Source organism: Panicum hallii, chromosome 9 (assembly GCF_002211085.1).
Source record: "Panicum hallii strain FIL2 chromosome 9, PHallii_v3.1, whole genome shotgun sequence".
Taxonomy (NCBI): Eukaryota; Viridiplantae; Streptophyta; class Magnoliopsida; order Poales; family Poaceae; genus Panicum; species Panicum hallii.
In genome coordinates, this window is record NC_038050.1 from 64,106,263 (window position 1) to 64,125,083 (window position 18,821).

An 18,821-nucleotide genomic window follows, 5' to 3' on the forward strand; every position below is an offset into this window, starting at 1 on the left:
TCAAGCGTTACGGATCCATATTGCCTGTCTAGAATTAACTTTTTGATTGCTAGTGAACAGATTAAGCAGCCACTGCCTGAGTTATTCCTGCCCGCTAATCCGATCACCAGCCCTAGACGTCTTCTCACCTGAACTCCCCACGGCACGCGCCTCGCCCAAATCCTCACGCCTCACCCATTCGATTAGGCGACGACGTGAGGCCTCATGTCACGTGTCCTCGCCAGATCGCTCGTCGTCACACGCCAGCAAGGCCGTGGCGTGGCGGCCCTTCTTTGTTCACGCCTGCGGACGCAGGCGCAGGGGACGCCGCGCCGGGAGCGAAGGCACACCCACGGATGCGTACAGGCACACCGACGCATCAGCGGAGGTTGGTGGCACGTCGTCTCGTCCAGCGAGGATCGCGTGCCCGGCGCCCGGCCACTGCTTTCCGCCGAGACCGTGCGCGACGCGTCGACGATCGGGCGACCGTCGGATCGAGGGCACAGCGCCGCAGGGTTCCATGGGTATCCTGCAAGGCTGAGGATCCTCTGTGTCAGCTGGAGAATCGACGAGCTGTTGCGCGAGCGTTCCGTGCCGCTGCGCGAGGGAGCTCTGCCTCATCCCCCCGCTCTCTCCCGTATGAGCTCTATATAAACAGGCCTGCCCCTCCGCGGCGCACGCGCTTCGTTCCTCCTCGTCCCCCGCCTTCGCCTCCTCTCCCCGTCTCCCTGCAGAGAGCGCCGCAAGGTTCCCGCCTCAACAACTACCCAACGCCTCCCACTCTTTCAGTCTTTCATGCCGAATGGTTCACCGACGTCCTCTTCGGCTCTTCGCTTGCGCTCCTGCTTCTTCAGGCACTGAAACTCGCGGCGCCGTGTTGTTTGATTCCTTGCAGTTGCAGGCAAGAGGGGGATAGGAGGAGGAAGAGAGCAGGAGATGGCAGGCTGCGGCGGAGCCAAGTCATCGGTCTGCATCTGCAAGGAGGAAGAGGTAATTTCGCATGATTTCAGCGGATTGGTTTCTGGCACAAAACATGCATGGTCTGTACATGCCTTGTTCATTCCACCTCCAGGTTACTCGGATCAGTTCTTGCTTAGAGCTCCTGAGTTATCGATCACAAAAAGATTTTTTCCCCCGCAACAGCTTCTGAGTCACAAAACGTCTTTTCTCCCTGAAATATGGGGATCTTAACAGCGTACTGTAGTAGAGAGATCGACAGAGTTCAGCTTTCGCAGAGTGATGCTTGGTTCGATTTCGAAATACATGAAGGCCAATGATTCGTTTTGAATAGATTTTGTGTGTGTTGAGGTAGGTATTCCAACTCTGAATGCTGCTGGGTTTGCTTATGAAGGTGATCTTAGAACTGTCCCGAAGTTCCTGAACCATGTCCATCCAACTTCCCAAGATAGATGCAGTAGCGTTTCCTAAATCCTTTCTTGCCTGAAAATGTATAACCGACAAGCAGTTCAAGAAATCAGAGGATAAAGGGAAAGCATGAGGTTACCCTGTCTGCCCATTTCGGCGTTCAGTTTCTTCAACAAAATAAATATCTTGCCTATGGTGCTAACTGCAAAGACTCGTAACTTGCTAGTGAAGAAGTTTCTTCAGTTTTTCCTTTTTTGTGACACCGTAGTGATGTTCTCTCTGCTGGCCTTAATTGTGCATTAAACCAAACCATCAGGCTTAACCACTGAAAAAGGTAATTACAGGACATCACCTAACGTGTGTGTAGATTGATTGAGTTGCACTTATCCTCGGCACCTACTACTTACTAGCAAGAAACTAGCCATGCCCAACGCATTTAAAGATTCTGCACTATCTTAGTACTAAACAGCTATAGATTACGCCCAAGAAACTGCTTTTGTTGACCACAGGCACCAAAGATTTAGTTTAATATACCGTGAAGGAATGAACTAAGGATCTAAAGCAAACTAAACTTTACGCAACCTGTTCTTCAACCAAGAATCTGTTGACTGAAACTTCTGAGGTTCCGAGCGACCATGAGGAGAGGAGATGTGGCCTCGATCCCGTCGATGATGGACCACGACCATTCCTGCCTTTTCACTGTGACCTAGCTGACCGCCGGGAGAATCTCTCCATCAGCTTTGCAACTGCATCTGCATGGATTACGCATGAGCAGCGAGCGACCCGGGAACACTTTCCGGAATCCTGTCGTTTTCATGGCTTCGTTCAGAGATCGCCGTCAGTATATCGGTCACATGATTTTTGTGGATCAAAAGCAGCCGCATAGCGCAGCGGCATCCTTGCGTCGGGGATGATTTTATTGGTCGCGCGGGGGATCGAAAGGGATGCCTTGTTTTGTCATCGCGGCCGCAACGCGATCCCATGAGCGAACGGGCGCTTTCGGCCGATCATCTTTTCAGCAGTGAAATTATGGTTGATCGGGTGGTCAAAAAGGCAGGGGGCGGATGCCTGAACACATGGTTTAGTGTGTGGTTATCATGCCGTCATGTCAGTCCACTGGAGAAGCGTCTGCGTCTGTGCCGGCATGGTGGCCCTGACCCTTGAACAAACGGATAAGCCTTCCCTGATTCCCTTTCAACGGGAGGAGTTCGATGTCTCATCGCACAGCTTCAGAAATCGATTTTTTTTTCCTTCTTTCTTTTGTTTCCAGAGGACCTTCACAAGGATTAGATGTTTATCGGTGTTTTTTACGCATATTCTGTGCAGGCTCTGCTCAGGAGTTTCTGATGCCTTGAACGAATGATTTTGCAGGCATGCGTTGAGAAGAAGTACGGTGGAATTGCACCCAAGAAGCCTTTGATATCCAAGGTATGGACAGTGTACTTCATCACTAGTACAATCTGTAGAAGCAATCAATCTGTAGAAGCAACAAGGAAGCTACCTGCTGGCAGCTTTGATCATTTCATTTACCGCGTTCTTGCTTGCTAATGCAGGACCACGAGCGCGCCTACTTCGATTCAGCAGACTGGGTGCTCGGCAAGGTAAGAGAGAGAGAGCAAAATCCTCAGACCAGAATTCAGGCATGGCATCGTCAGAGCTCAGACTGTATCTAACATTCTTAACCCTGACTCTTGGCGCCCCTCTTGCAGCAAGCTGCAAATAGCAGCACAAGGGCTGCTGTTGAGTCTCTGAAGCCCAAGCTGAAGGTCAGTTAGTCCATCTTCAGTTCAACTAACCCACTGCTCCTCATACCAAACTTCAGCCAGTTCGGGTCATGAGATTTAATTTCTTCAGTGTACAACTTACTAGTTACTACTAGTCTTCTTCTTGCCCTATCCAGAGAACGCCTCACCACCAGCTCCCCCCTCGCAAGCCGACCTGCGCTTCCAGCTGAGACGCACGGTGAGCTGGCCTCCAGACTCCAGTAGCCTGCAGCATTTCGCCCGTAGTAGCATCACCAGCTATGTGCAAAAGCACCGCAAGAAATGACCATCCTTGCTGTGTTCGTGCAGTGCAGCTGCTGGAGGGAGTGCTCGGAGCCTTGGAGGCAAGAAAGGGAGAATGCATGGTGCGCTCGGATAAATGCTTGGCCGCTGGTCCGAAATCGTAGGGGTGGATCAGAAGCTCGAGGTGCAATCTGGCTACTAGCTTGGCGGTTGCAATCTCTACTATGTCTATCACCAGAACGGATTAATTATCAGCATCATGCTTAAGTTAGATGGTACTTGGTGTATGAACTAAAAGCTTTCTCATTTGTGGGAAAAAGAACATTTGTCCATTATCCACGGTCTATCACCGTCGTCCTCGGAAAAAGGAGCCCAGTATTCGACCACGACCTGCTATGCTCGCCTAGTAGGCCGTCAGCTTATTGGGCTCCTACAATAAGCATTCGTACTGACTGACAACGGGCTATAACCTTTCAGCCTAGTTAGAAATGGGTCTAACCACTTTCAGCCCAACTCAGTCACCAGAGCGATACGGATTGAGCCATTTGCCCATCCATATATGGTCTACAGCCAAAATCAGCATCCACAATGATGCGATGACGAGCATGAGAAATAAAAGCACGTTTTACCTGTAGAACATAGCATGAGTTTTTTTTCCCAGTGAACACTCCTTGCTTAGAGCTCTTTTGGCATAGCTTCTTAGAAAGCATGAAACTGTACCAAATGCGTATTTTCTCAGCCGCTTCATCTATAAACCACTTAGAACGCGTTTGCTTCCCTGCACCTCGCCTGACCAGGCTCGCTGGGTGCAGGCAGCATGCGTTCAGTTGCGTGCATGCCGATCAGAGCCTGTCCCGCCGGATGCGGATGAGCCTGGCTCCCGGGAAACGAGTTTCGCTTCCGTTTCCCGCGGGCCTGGCTCGCGCTGTGTGAGATTAGCATCACTAGTGATATAATTAGTATAATGATTAACATGTATTAAATGATATTAATATGTTTTAAATAATTGTTAAGTATAATAAGATAAATAGATACTATTATAGTGTAAGTACGTAAAATAAATATTATGGTGATGATTATTTAATATTTTTTTTGTCTCATGCGACATATCTTCACGCAGGCAACCAAACAACATCTCTTGTCAACGAGACTTAATAGATACAATCGATCAAACATAATATGTTGCATGCACTTAACCTGACTGAGCTCAGTCTGTCTCACATATACAAGCCAGGCTAGTCTGAGAAACGAACCAAAGGTGCTCCCTTGGTGAACTTGTTTCCAGCTTACACTGGGGAGAAGAAGCTGAAAATATTAGCTTCGTCTATCTTCTTCCGCAGACCCACGTTTCGCTAAATAATTTTGAAAATAGTTTCAACTTTATTAGAGAAGCTGCTTCAGCAACCGTTTTAGGAGAAGAGCTGCCAAACGGGATCTTAGACATTCTTCTGCGTCCAAGCTTAGTTATTTGGCTTCTTTGGGCGCATATATGGTTTAAAACTCGTGCGAAGCTTTGCATCAGTGGATGCGTGCATGGTTTGGGGCATACAAACAATTATGATCAATCGACGCCGCTGTATCATCGAAGCTCAGCCGGCAACACGCGCGTGCCGATCTTGTCTAGTCTCAGCATGGCTCAAGCTGTCGAGCAGGCAGGCAAAGAGCACGCCGCAAAGCAACAACTCCCGTGAACATGCAACCCTGCAGCTGCAAAGACTTTTTGATCTGGCGGGGTAGCGGGGTACAGAGACAAAAACCGGGCTAGGTGCCTAGGTCACTGCAGCGTTTATTTCCTTTGCATTTCGCAAGCTTTTTAGCTGGATGGACATATAGTATACAAGTATAAAGCAAGGCACAAGAGGCTCTACGCTTATCTGATTGGTGAGCTCACTCACATACTCCGTCACACTCCACTAGCCTGTTCAGGTCATGCTTTTCACATGTACAGTTTTGTGTACCTGGCCAGTGACCATCTGCTACGACTGATCTACATGCACATATACTATATCCGCACCGCTCTTTCATGTGTTTGCTCTGCCCTGGCAAGCAGGAATCTCTCTCTCAATCTATGAGTGAGTACCTTTCAACATTGCCATGCCATTGCATCAATCCAGATCTGGACACAGCTGCGCACAGGAGTCCATGCAGGACCAGTACCATGCTTTCCCTCTCGCTCACACACTCCCTTTCAGCTTTGGATCTTGTGGCCTTGCAAGCTGCCTCTGCCATGTTCTCAAAAAGATCTCATATTTTACTACCCGCAAGCCTCTTTCAGCCTGCTCCAACCTGCTCCGTACCGTTTTAAAACTCTCATGCTCAACATGAGTAATTTTAAAACCTCTTCCTGACAGTTTTTTTTTCCCTCCTTCAAATAAAACTGAGAAAAGATAAAGGCTTGATCTGACTATCTCCTTTCTTTTATTCACAACTATTGCTGATAGGAGCCATGAGTTAGTATGAACGGTCATAATCATGTTGATCTCATGTCCTGCCGAATTGGGTTGTGAATAGCAACATCATTCCATGATTGACCAGCTGGTTTATCAACACTTCAACATCGCCTTCGCTTTTGCCTTTTGTGGGGCGCCGATTAGTAAGTTCTATGTATCGGATCGATCGCGCGATCTTTATAAAGATACAATGATGCTTAGGATAAGATCTCGGATCCATCTTTTTATCGGGTCATTTGTTCTTGGTAATTGGATCGGCTGGCAATAATGGCATGCATGCTGCATTTCGCAACGGTTGCCGGATCCAGATGCAAGAGCAGCCATATGCAAAGTTGTAGTGTACTGGATGCATCTGTGTATCTCGATCAGTGTATGGATGGGAAAGTTGGCATTGTATAGAACCCATTAAAGCTGTGAGACCCAAGCTAGCCACTAGCCAGCATGCTGGCACACCCAGCATCATGGAAACAGCTTTACAGTTGAAAGTAGGGGGGCTCGTAATGAAGGTGTCAAGGATGGAGGCCGTGGTGGTGGCTACAAAAAGGAAGGGGACAAGGCCATCAACCCGTTGTTAAACTTATCAAAGATCAGCAGGTTTTGGCAGGTTGGCGCACGTCTACGTGTTGCAAGCCGATTGACGCCACAGCCCAGCAGAGAGATCACAAAAGCTGCCTGCACCCGTCTGACGATGATCTTATTAGATTTTTTTCCCTTGGAATAAAAGATCGAGTAAGAGAACCTAGCGTAGCTCGGATGGCTTGCGTTGCAGGTGTGCAGGCAGCCCGTCCGCAGCGATCGCAACCTGGGTGTCTCACCGGGTGCTGAGACGGTGCGTGCGTGGGTGGGTGTGCGCGTGTGGAGGTGTGCCTCAGTATGGCGCGTCCCCAAACTATTCGGACAGTCTCGTCTACGTTGAGTCCGGTCAGTGTGAACGTCTAATCTCTTACTACCAGTGCTCCTGGCTGTTTTCAAAAAAAGATCGAGTAAGATGGTGAGTCTTCTGGTTTTCACCGAAGGAGGATTACTGCATGCGAGACAATCGTGACTCCAACGATCGACCTTTATTCCTTTGGCCATACGCGCGCGTCCTTGGCCCGGTGCTAGTCCGCAAGTTCCAAGCACGCCGGTTGAAGATGCAGTTGCTGGTAGCCCCGGCGCTGGCCGGGCCAGTCACACACGAGCCTACAGTGCACGAACTGTGGACCAAAAACGAGCAGGAGCAGTAGCAGCCTGCATTGTTGGTCTGCTGCTGCCAAGATGCGGCATGGCGATCGAGATCGCCAGCGAGCCTTGCCAAAATCTCAGGTTCCTGGGGCAACGCCCACCCAATAGCCTTCCCGTCTGCGCTAGCTGCCCGCGCGACATGGCGCGCGGGCGCGGGTGGGAACACGAGGACGATGACGACACGGGCTCCGTTCCCCCGTCGATCTTGACGGGGTATAGTCCGTGCGCAGGCATGGACCAGCCGGTCGCCGCCAATGGCTGGCCGGGGTTGGCACCAGGAGGGGTTCCAGCTCGATCTGCGTGCCGAACCAATAAATGTGCGCCGGGTCCCTCCCCGGCTCCATGCATCGCTCCACCAATCATTGGGCAAGAGCCCGGAGAGATCTCGATCGCCGGCCGGCCGGCGCCGGCGCCACATTTATCGGAGTTGCCGACCTGCCCGCCGCGCTCTGGCGGCTGGCGCTGCGCCTCCCGTGGCACCCGTGCCCACTCCGGTCAGAGTCCGGTCGCGAGTGCCGCCTAATAACGAGCCCACGCTACATGTTTAGCGGCGTCACAAGTCAAAGTTGGAGGACTAATTGCGCGCTAGCTCTCGATCATCGGTCTCGTAGTGTGGAACTATGAACATGCATGATAAACCGAGGCTGCAGGTAGATAAGGTCATGTGCGCAGAGAGAGAGAGAGAGAGAGAGAGAGAGAGAGAGACCGCGTGAGGGTACATGTGTGAGAGAGGGCAAATGGCAAGGACATTGGCATATCTCAGCTCATCATGGTGCACCAGCTAGTGCCGTGGCCGCATGCATGCCTGCACCTGCATGGCAGCATGGCCACTGAGACATCACGTACTCTGCTATCAGTTAGACCAGGCCCCCCTACTATCCTCCTCCTCCCCTCTATCTACTGTGCCACGTACAACTGGTAACTTGGCGCTGCCACGTTGGCACGTCGCCGCAGACGAGTCCACGAGTCATGAGAAGGGACGCGGCCGAGGACTTGCTCTTTCAGGCTATGGCGGCGAACAAGGGTAAAAACTCCGAGGAGAAGGCGCCAAGCAGAGCCACAGACCCATGACTGTGGGGCTCACCGTTGGGCTCCGCACGGCCGCCACACCGGCGCCGCTGCGGCCGCCGTTAGTGGCCGCGGGCCCGCGCGCGCGCTCACAATCAAGCTGGGCCCGGCGCGGGTCGGCCCCGAGGTCAGCCGAGTTAGGCAAGGTCACATGGCCGCCTCGCTATCGCGGGCCCGGCCCAGGACGGGCTTCTGCTTGCCTGCCTGCTGCCGCCGGGCGCACCCCGACCCGCAGCAACCGGAGCTCTGCCTCCTCGCACCCAATCACCCGTAGTCCGACACGTATACACTGTCGATCATTCAACTTCGCAAAACGATGTGCTAAAATCGACTCGAATTGGCGGGGTGTTTTTTTTTCAGTGTTCTCCCCGAAAATTGACGAGAAAGGACTCGATCGAACCCCTGTGAGCAGTTCATCAAGTACCTGTCCAAGTTTCGGGTGATGTGCTCTGGTCCTACTGGAATAGTTCACGCCTTCACGGCTCCATGCAGGAGGTGAACTGGTACTCTGAGCTTTTCACGTCGGATATTGAATGAGGCCGATGCACGGGCACTGAGCTAGCAGCGAGCTGCCGCGCGCGCGACGCCACCCGTACGTGTGCGTGCGAGGGCGCGCGGTCGACACGTCGGAGGAGGCGGCTGGCGGCGAGTGAACCGTGCGCAGCCTGCACGCGAGCTCCACCGGCGCACGGCACCGAGTGCCGGCCGGGAAGCGACGCGGTGGGTTGTGCAGCCAGCTCGGACGTGCGTGCGCCAGCCACAGTGACGCCGCGCGCGCCGGCATCAAGGGCGATGACGGCCAGTGGCTCAGTGCCAGTGCTAGTGCATGCCACGGCACCATCCTAGCTAACTTGCTCCGATCTTCTTTCTCCCATGGTTTTTCGGTTTTGTCCATGTGTAAAGGACTCGAATGATTCTCTCGTTTTCTTCTGCTCCCAGCAGAGCAGGACTGGAGGAGAGGTCCCTGGCCTGTGCTGGCCTGGCGCAGATGAGAGGGACACCGAGACAGGCACTGCGTGCATGAGATCGTGACCTGCCATGCTGGAACTGAAGGCTTCCTTTATTGTGCGCCCACACAGCTGCCGGACGCTGACGCCAGGAATCCAATGCCACAGTGACCAGCGGGACGCATGGATGATTGCATCGATCCATCCATGGAGCTGGGGGGCTGTGGCCTGTGGGGCACTCCTCGCATCGGCGATGATGCTACTTCGCTTTCGCGCCTGCGCCACCGCGCGCGACGACGAGCCGGTAAAAACCAAAAACGGCCTCACACGTCGACAAAAACCGCTAACCGGCGCGCTTCCAGGACGTGTAGCGCAACCGATCGATCCAAAGGTTCGTGTCGCCTAGGCCAATGGCGGCCCAGGAACGTGCACGGCCGTTTTATCTGCAGCTCCGGTGCCCCGCCTGCACTGCGCATGTGTGTGCGAGCTAGTGCACGCCAGTGCGCGCGGTCGTTGCCTTGCGTGCATGCAGGTGCACGACACCGATCGCGTCGTAAAGCTAGCTAGCTAGGCAGCTCGCTGTCGCTGTCCCGGTCGTTGCTTCGCCGAACAAAAGAACGTGACCGTCACAAGGCGAGGCATGCATGCATAACCATCACATGAAACTGATACCGTGTATGTACTTGCAGGTACAGTGCATGATCCCCTGTGAAGAGATGAAAGCAGCGCAAGCCTCTCGGCTCAGGTTCACAAGAAAGAAAGGAGCTGATGCATGCATGCATTGCTGGGCGCTGGGCGCTGGCCGTGGGCATGCCATGTATGCGTGACAGCGGGAGAGAGAGGTGATCGTGAATTCATTACAACAGCCGCTGTCAAATCTCGAGCGAAGGCACGTCCGCTCGTACGTTCACGCACCCAGGGACGGCGACAGAGGTAATAACTGCGGGTTCCGTGACGGACAGGGGCGACACATCATTTCCACTGACGAGCGCATCCGCGTGCGTGCCGCGCGACCGGCAGGACGAGGTGTACATGTAACACAGCATGCGTACGTGACGTACACACCTGACGAAGAGTATACACAACGTTACTGTTCCGGATTTGACGCTGCTAGATAATGTAAGCATCACAGGTCCTTGTCGCATTTCTCTATTATTTTTTAACTTTTAGCATGATCTGATCGACGACCTATCATCTATAGGCTATACTCCTAGATGGGATGGTTGGGTTCGTGCCCTGCCGTTCTCGTTTCTCAAAGAGTTGGCCGTTGATGGATGGCAGTTGGCAGCGACAGCGACGTCGACAGGGATCGATCGATCGGCCCGTTCCCCGCATGTATCTCGATCGAACGGGGCAGTTAGCCAGCGAACCGAGCGAGCTAGTGCAAGTAGTAGCTGTCGCAGGCCACCAAACATTTCATGTGGCAGACCGGCCATTAGTTAAGTTAGGCCGAGTAAACAATTAATTAATTGCCTTGTTCGACCCATCCGGCATGCACGGAACAGAACGAGGAAAGCTCAGCTCGGTCAGCCCATGTCCATATCCGCACCATGCTGCGTACTCGGGCGTGAGGTGATGAGCTGGAGAAGACTGCTCGGCGACTGCACGCCGACGACAAGAGCGTGAAGGCATCGCATCCACGGGGACTGGCGCCCCGATCGGCCGGCCAATCGCGCGCCAGGCCATCTCGCCGCGCCCTCGTGCTCTCCGGGGCCGGCGCGGCAGACGGCGGCCGGGCCAGAGCGGGGCGCCGCCGTTAATTCGACGCGCCGTACCGCCGCCTGGCGGTGGCGGACAGCGAGGCGACTATGCCCGAGAGCCCGTACGCCTCCTGTGCGCTTTGTGCCGATCCCCTGTGCAGGCGTTAACGCGGTGCCGGGCGAACCACCGCGCGTCGCGACGGGCCGAATGATGATCGGAGGCCGCGGCGCTCATCGTCAGCCTCCGGCGCTCGGGCTGGCCATGCGTGCACGCCGTCTGGCCGGAACACCTGCCAGTTTGTCATCCGATCGTGAAACGAAGTCCGACTCTGACACGTGCTGCGCCCACTCCTATGCTCATGGTAGAAATCAAATGAAAACAAAGGCATCATCGGTAGATACGCTGGGATTTTAACTTCGGACTGACGCGGCAGGCGCGCACTGTGCGGAAATAAAGCGGCGGACCGGGGGATGATGGGCTCGCGCTTTACCGGGCTGCGTTTGTCCGAGAGCGCTTGGTGTCGCATGGCTCGTATCCGGGCGCTTGGGTTTTCCTCATTACTGAACGAACCCAGCTTTTGCACGGAGGGGGCGCGTTAATTCGTGGCATAGAAAGTTGTTGAGCACGGCGGCATCATGTCTCTGAAGACAGGAACACGCATCTCGCGGTCGTGGTCGTGGCCCGCGACGACCGAGATCGATGCGATGCAACCTTTACCATGTCTGACCCCTCTCTCGTTCATCTATTATTTGCAGAGCCGTAACCGTCAGAGTCCAAGCAATGTCACTGCCAAAATTGCTTCAGGAAAAGGAAAACAACGGTCTAATGGCGGTAGCTAGCCTTTGTACGGGACGATTGACGGCGAGCGCATGCAAGGAGGCTCCGCGAGGCCATCATGCAGTCACTGCTCGGCTACGTTACCGCTTGTGTCCGAAGCAAGCTAGAAAACATCGCGAGCGAGAGCCGAGAGCGTGAAGGAGCATTGAATGCTGGCTCGTGCCCAGCTTGAGGAGCGCTCGACCAACTCGGCTCGATTCGCCCTCGTCAGCCCCTCCCAGGTGATCAATCACTGCAGCTGCAGGCACTCGTCGTTCGACCGGCCGATCGCGTGATCGATCATGTCAAGCTCGCGGCACGCGTCGATCGCTGCGCGCACTGCAAGCACGCACGGCCACTGACCTCGCCGCAGCTAGCGCGTGTACGATCAGCTGCTCCCCTGCACGGTGCCGGCGAGCAACCTAGCTCATCATGCCATGCCGAAGCCCCGCTGCCTGATGCAACACATCTATACCATGCATGCTGCCGCCTGCGTGCTTGTTGACTCCGTGCGCATTTCCTCCGGCAGTATCCGGATTTCTACTGTAGCGCGAGTCCAGCGGATCGGAGTGCGTACATGCACACCGACGGATTCCGTATGCTGGTTCAGCGAGTCAGTCAGGGCCGAGCCGATCGAGGAGGAGGACGAGTGGGCCGAAAAGGAGAGGAGCCGCAGCGCAGCGGCCAGCGGGGAAAAGGGCGACGCGAGATCACGAGAAAGCTGCGCGGCTTTAATCGAAAGAGGCCAGGGAGACCTACGCGACCGATCGAGCATGAACATGGAGCTAGGGGAGCTGGGGGTTAAACAAGCCCTAGGCTGTCGAGCCTACCACACATATGCGTCCAGCCTAGCTGCGGCCCGGAAGGCTAGGCGGATTGTTCTCCCGCAACTTTGCGCGACGCTTTGACCCCCGCCGGTTCACCGGGGAGACCGCCCGCCATGGCGCGTGGCCGCCTGGCCGGGGTGCTGCGCTGCATGGCTAGCAGCCTAGCCGAACAAGATTCCTGCTAGTGTTCGTCAAGTGTTGCAGTTATTCCATACAGTTTTTGTTCTCCGCGGCTTATTTTAATCGCTAGGGATTTAGGGTGTCAACTTCTCTGGTTCTTGGCTCCCAACAGTCCACAACCTCAATATCCTAGTTTAGTCTCTGCTAGCTCAGATACAGTAGTAATCCTAGTTTTGGGAAGGAACAGGCACGCACAAATTGATTTTGTTCCCAAAAGCCAAAACCTTCTGGCTCCAAAAACCACATCCGCAGCGTGCTCCTGTAATGGCTCTGCTATGGATGACCCTCCCTGATCGATTGACCACCTCTGTCGCTCTTGGACACTGTATACTTGGTACATCATTATTCAGGAAATTACACTAAGGCGCATTTCCATGATACGTTTGGTACATCAGCTTCATTTAGGATTCAGACTAGCTAGTCCTTCAAAATGAAACATGCATCAGTCGTGCAACCATTACCTTACAAAAAGATATCAGACTGTACTGCAAGATTTGCTGGTCAGAGGAAATTAAGTCTCGCTGTGCAAGAGGACAGAGGATCATCAAGTAGCTAGGACATGAGAATAATCAAGGGATCAAGGTGTTTGCTGTTATCTGGAAAATCATTTTAGGTTATCAGCGAGGTATAGGCGTGCAGGAAATGCACTGATACCTACTCATGTTTTGAGGCAAGCAGCTCGCGCACATCTTCAAGAACTGTGTCCGCGCCATTAGCCAAGTGGTACAATAACAAGGAAAAACATTCTTTAGCTTTGGTCGATTATTCATTCTTACAAAATTAGACGTGTGAATTGGCAAAACCGTCACGCATTCAAAAGTTTGAGTCGCAAAAATACATATCTAGTGGGATGTTATATCGAAACAATGGACATAAGAAAATACAAAACTGCATGCGCAATATTCAGGTCCATCTCCGTTAGCCACGCTTAAGTGAACCCAACTTACCCTCATATATTGATTCACAGTCTATCATATAAAGGGATATTTTGACACGTAGCAAAAAACAAATGAGAGGAAGGAGCGTGCAACTTCGAGGAAGGCTGCAGGTCTTCAATGGTCTTAATTTTTTTTTAAAAAAAATCAAGGCTAGTAGCTACTAGCAATAGCATTGTGTTAATTTCTCAAGCTACACCCTGTAGGGGGCAACGCCTCCTATTTCATAATTTTTTTTGGTAAGCTGCAATTAGCCGTGATAATGACGGAGCACTTGCATCTAATCGGATGTCGATAGACAGCTAGCCCGCTCTAATGAAGAACACGCAGAGGTTAACCGATCGATGGTCCAATTTAATCGAAAATGATGGCAAGTTGGTTGCTTGATCCTCAAGGCTTGACGGCCTGATGTTTTCGTTTAAACAAGCCGCCGGTCCATACCGCCGCGATGAACCAGTCGAATCGTCTGATTAAATACCGTTTCAGCGCCCATACTAGCGCGACACTTGTACTCCTATATATGATTACGAATCCTCTACCAGTAGCGCGACGTATCAACGTGCCGGTGCAATTATGCTTTGAAAAAGAGCAGCTAATCGCTTGCTATTTAGCTACGGATCTCTTTTCTGGCAGCCCTTTAATTTTAATCGAAAAGCACAGGCGCGGCCACATGTGTAGAGCTCTAAAGCACGCGTAATGAGCACCTAATCCCACAGAATACTCCTTGCATCACTTTTCTAGTGAAACTCCTCACATGTAAACTGAATCTCTCAAACTTTTTTGAGCACCGACGTGCAAGAAAAAAAAAACATAGTATCAAGATTGGCCATGTGAAAAATACTGCTACAAAGACACATTGCAATGAAGATAACCCGACGATGTCCTGTTGTATTACGAGTAAATCGTGTTAGAAATAATCAGCGGCTGTGTGGATTGAATAATGAGCCGCCGCCACTATGTTCCGCGCGTACTAATATTGGTTGCACAGAGCCACGAATCATTTCATTCATGCCATAGCGTACTGCATGGAGGCAGTTTACCTACTGTTCAATACTGAAACGGACCGTATCTTAGCACGGGTCGCTGGGGAGCAATCGACGGCCAGCATGATCGGGGTCGGGGGCAACCAACAGTCGTTGAGCCTTTTAATTAGCTGCTCCTCCTACTAGTGCTCATGACACGGCTGGGCTGGCGCCGGATGATCGTGACTAATCGACCAATGGCGTGCGTGCGGAGCAAGCAGAAGACTGTCTAGGCCCACCTCTCAGCAGTGCGAGGGGTGACAGGGTGTCGCCGTGGGCCCATCTTCAGCTGGCAGCCTGGTACACGTAGACCGATGCCACGCGTATCCGGTCAAGGGGCCTACGATACGAGGTGTTTGTCTACGATACGAGCCTGTCCTAAAGCACCACTGGCCAATGGGGACAGGGGCACTCGCGGTCGCGGGGTTGGCAGCTGGCGCCAACGTGCTCGGCCACCATGGCTGGCACGTCGACAAGCTAGCCGGAGTGGCCCCCGCCATCGGACGTAGCGTAGTAGTATGCTTTTGAAAATTTCTGAAGAAGTTCAGGTTCAATAAAGGTCTGAGAAGCAGAAGGGATCGGAGTACTGTTTGTTACTCTGGGAGCGAGATTATTTCAAAAACAAAAAAAAACTCCGGGAGCAAGTGGGTAAGAAGGCGTAGTAGAATGGGCCGGGGGATCGACAGCAGAGCATGGGAATTTTTCTACAGGAAGTCAAGCACACATGTTGGGGGTACAATGCTGCAGGTCGACATGGGGTGCGCGCGACGACTATCCAGGCACTTATCCAGTTCGCGCTACGCTAGAGCCGAGTTGAGTTTAACAATCGGGCATTGACTTTGTTCTAGCTACTCCCACAATAATACAGTCTCAGTATGATACGGTGTCACGGGCCAATAAGAAAACAGCGGTGTGCAAGTGTCCCGTGAGCGGGGGAGATGCGGATACTGGATTGATCCTGCCCGGCGACAGGCGCCGGGATTGCAGGCGCGGAGCATCCGATGGTCGCCGAGACGCGCCAGCCAACCCCCCACTGTTCCCCACCCAACAGCAAACCGAACCCTCGTCGCGCACGACGCCGACCGACGGCTCTCGCCGCAGCGCAGGCATGCATGAACACGCGCTCGGCCAGCGGCTCGTTTGCGAACTGGATCGATCTGCCGCCGAGCTAGAGCATTACTCTACACGCTGCCAGATGCATTCGTTACGTGCTCGGAGAAACCACTCGATGCGGCCGGAGCCCCAAAAGGGGCAGGAGCAGCTAGCTACTAGGCATGTCTTTGCGAGCAAGCAACCTGATGACGAGCGAACAACGAGAGCATCCGTGACAGGTGTATCGGAGCGGGAGCGAGCTAGGCCGCCGGAACAGGCAGAACATGGAGGCATGATGGGCGGGGAGATGCCCGCCCCCGTTCCGGCTCCAATGATAGGGCGGCCTTTTGCCCAGATCGGTCGATGGAGCGAGCTCCGCTGCCTGCATGCGCATATATTCCCTGCTCACCCCTGTCCCCCGAGGAGTGCCACTGACGCAACGTTGGCTCGCGTCTGCGTGCGTGCGTTACGGTCGCCCATGCATGCATTTCCGTATATCCAATCCATCCGCCCCGTACGCACGCCAGGAACGGTGGGCGAAACATCTCCTGAATGTGGCGAACTGGCGATCGCGATACGGCTCGTCGCACGCCGGCGCCGTGGAATCCGTACGCGGCCGGTACGATCGTAGCAGCTCGCCGGAGACGAAGAGACGGGGAGAGATCGAAAGCGAACGAACCGAGCCACCGGGCTACGGAACGCGACGTCGCGCCGGCGGAACGGACACGGACGGCGACGCGGAACGTGTGCTCGGCTCGGACCGGGGGGCGGGGGCGAGCGAAAGCGGGCGCGCGCGGCCGGGGCTCGGCACGCTCGGCTGTAAAGCGGGCGGGGGCGACGCTGACATCTCCTCGGCGCCCGGAGGGCGTACATGTGACCACCGGGGCATTCAATGGAGATGGGTAAAGCCGGTAGGGACTACGGGCCCGCAGGGGGGGTGGGGTGTTGGCGCGGAGGAGAGGTACGTATTCAAGGCTGCCAGGCGGGGGGCGTCGCCGTGTGCCACGGCTACTGGTAGGAGTAGCCGCTGGGCGTGGCGGCAGCCGGCTACAGTGGCTGCCTCGCCGCCGCCGCCGCTTGCTTCTGCGGCACTCCACTGCGCGGTCTGCGCCGATCCATCATCGGCGGCAGCCCCGCCGAACCATCGCGGGCAATAAATTGGCCTGCGGCTACGGCGGTGCCGCGCCAATGCTAGACGCTACGTACGGCCCCACCCGGGAGCCCCTACGCCTTCCTGCTGGTGATCGGATAGGGCCCATCATGCACCCCCGTGATCGAGCTGCTAAAGATAATCTGCCGTGGCCCCAGAAAACTATTGCTAGTTCACTGAGACCTTTACCTTCAAAAAACAAAAAAGTTTGCTGAGATCGCCATTGCACATACTGGAGTACTACCACACTCCGTGCACGAAGTACCGTAAATATCCTCTGAGTTAGTTGCTGCCATTACTAAGGGTGCAAATTGGTGATTTTTAGATGCACCTCAAATTCTTTTTAGCATAAATATTTGTGCTACTCCTTCAAAATTAGATCTAATTTTTAAAAAGTAGCACGAATATTTGAACCGGAGAGGGTTGCCCAACCACTGCCGTGTCAGTCAATTTTCCTTTCTTACGCTATCCACATTAATAGATGGCCACGGCCACGGCACAAGCTCGCTACCCACTGTTCAGCGTCCGACAATAACAGGGCCTTCTTGCCTTCCTCAACGCCGCAACCCGCGGTGATGCCTGTAAGCGCTGCGGACTGTGAAAATGCCAGACTTCTCACAGTGCCAAGCAAAAGAGATCTGAGATCTCCATGCCCATGCTTTGGAACTTTAATCCCCAACACAATTTCTGATGTCATGTGGATAAGAAAGGTCTCTCGGTTAATCATTTCCAACAAGCTCTCAACACTCCGGCACGAGCTAGCTGCGGCACCCATCCAAGCCGGCAAGCACGCCGCCGTTTTACCACACGACACCTCCGGTTCCGGCGACCGTTTCTTGTCGCCTCGCGGAGCTAACACCGTTTCCTGTTCCCTGCTCCCCCCAGTCGCTCCTCCACGTATATACAGGAGCTCTCAAAAAGGTACACGTACACTATACCCATGCACAGGTTCTCCTACGTAAGACTGTACGCGTCGCTGTGCGGCTACCGTGTACCGTATTTTTCCGCGTCCAAAAAAAAAGAAGCCGCCTCCCCGGTGCCGTGTCTCTGCCGAAAGCAAGGCCACCTGCTGTTCATATTTACACGGATTTATTGCCTTTCCAGTTTGCGCGCACACACACACCCACCCCCCCGTAGTATACGCTACACATCTGAGTACGTACCTGTACTCGACAGGAAGTACACCGACTCGGATATGAAGGGAGCCAGCCTTCACGTAGCGGCACCCCGTATTTATGAGTGCCGCGGCTCCATATCTGCGCCTTCGGGTGTTCAAGTTGTAACCTGGATGCTGTATTTGGTTGGTGGCCACGCGTAATTTCTCCTCTCCGAGCTTCTTTGCACTGGCGACAGCCAAATGCAGCTAAGAACAAAACGAAGTTCGTGTGTAACATGTGGGCTGAGCTGACAGAGCTTCGAGGGCCGGCGATTTTCGGTTTTAGTTAAATTGATAATGTGATCCTCCTTCCGAGCTTTTAAAACTTGATAAGCTAGAATAAGTAAGCGAATAAACGAATCATGGAAAAGATAGCAGGGTAGAAAAGAAAAGGAGGAAAGAAACTAAAATGGTTGGGTGTGAGGGCGGCTGCTGGTAGTGGGGCAGCACGACTCATTTCCGCCCTTTTAAAAGCTTGGCCATCCTACACGAGACCTTTTAAAATTTTGAAATTGTGAGGCTCTTTCTTTTATTTTTTTTACTGGTCCTGTGATGAGGAGCGTTGAGGGGGGTCGCTGGACGGGCATCTTGGCCAGCTAGGATGGCGAGGGATCGAAGCTTTCTCTGAAAGGGAAAGCAGCGACGAGCGAGGGGGAGGAAGTGGGGCGCAGTGCCGTCAAAGCTGGCATTTCTCCGTCTGGCTCCGCATTGTATTCCTCCGCGCCCCCATTTCTTCCCCACTCGATTCAAACCCAGGAAAAGATTATGAAATGCGCCGGGGCGCGATAGATTTGGGAGCTAGTATTGCCCACCCCCGGTATATATAACCTCCTCTCTCCTCTCGCATCCTCGCCTCGATTGCCCTTCCGGCCTTCCAACCTCCTCCTCCCCCCCCCCCCCCCT

At 53.7% G+C, this 18,821-nt stretch overlaps 1 protein-coding gene across 4 annotated transcripts; it reads left to right on the plus strand.

Annotated features, from left to right (window-relative positions):
- The first annotated feature begins 574 nt into the window (after positions 1-574).
- Positions 575-3,685, plus strand: LOC112873616. 4 transcript variants are annotated; one of them, XM_025936623.1, is made up of 7 exons: positions 575-726; positions 875-969; positions 2,716-2,772; positions 2,898-2,945; positions 3,054-3,110; positions 3,224-3,306; positions 3,417-3,685. In XM_025936623.1, the coding sequence occupies exons 2-6, from the start codon at positions 916-918 to the stop codon at positions 3,296-3,298; spliced, it is 291 nt and encodes a 96-aa protein (XP_025792408.1). In that variant the 5' UTR covers positions 575-726; positions 875-915; the 3' UTR covers positions 3,299-3,306; positions 3,417-3,685. The 4 variants fall into 4 exon arrangements, with proteins under 4 accessions (XP_025792408.1, XP_025792409.1, XP_025792410.1 ...); XM_025936624.1 differs by having other exon boundaries at positions 3,422-3,685; XM_025936625.1 differs by having other exon boundaries at positions 576-726; positions 3,245-3,306.
- Positions 3,686-18,821: the final 15,136 nt, after the last annotated feature.

What these genes read in the sequence shown, in the direction of transcription:
- LOC112873616 (XM_025936623.1), top strand. Translation starts at nt 916, where the DNA reads ATGGCAGGCTGCGGCGGAGCCAAGTCATCGGTCTGCATCTGCAAGGAG. An exon ending in AGAAGCCTTTGATATCCAAG is followed by an intron (nt 2,773 to 2,897) that starts GTATGGACAGTG and finishes TTGCTAATGCAG; the next exon opens with GACCACGAGCGCGCCTACTT. An exon ending in CTCTGAAGCCCAAGCTGAAG is followed by an intron (nt 3,111 to 3,223) that starts GTCAGTTAGTCC and finishes AGTTACTACTAG; the next exon opens with TCTTCTTCTTGCCCTATCCA.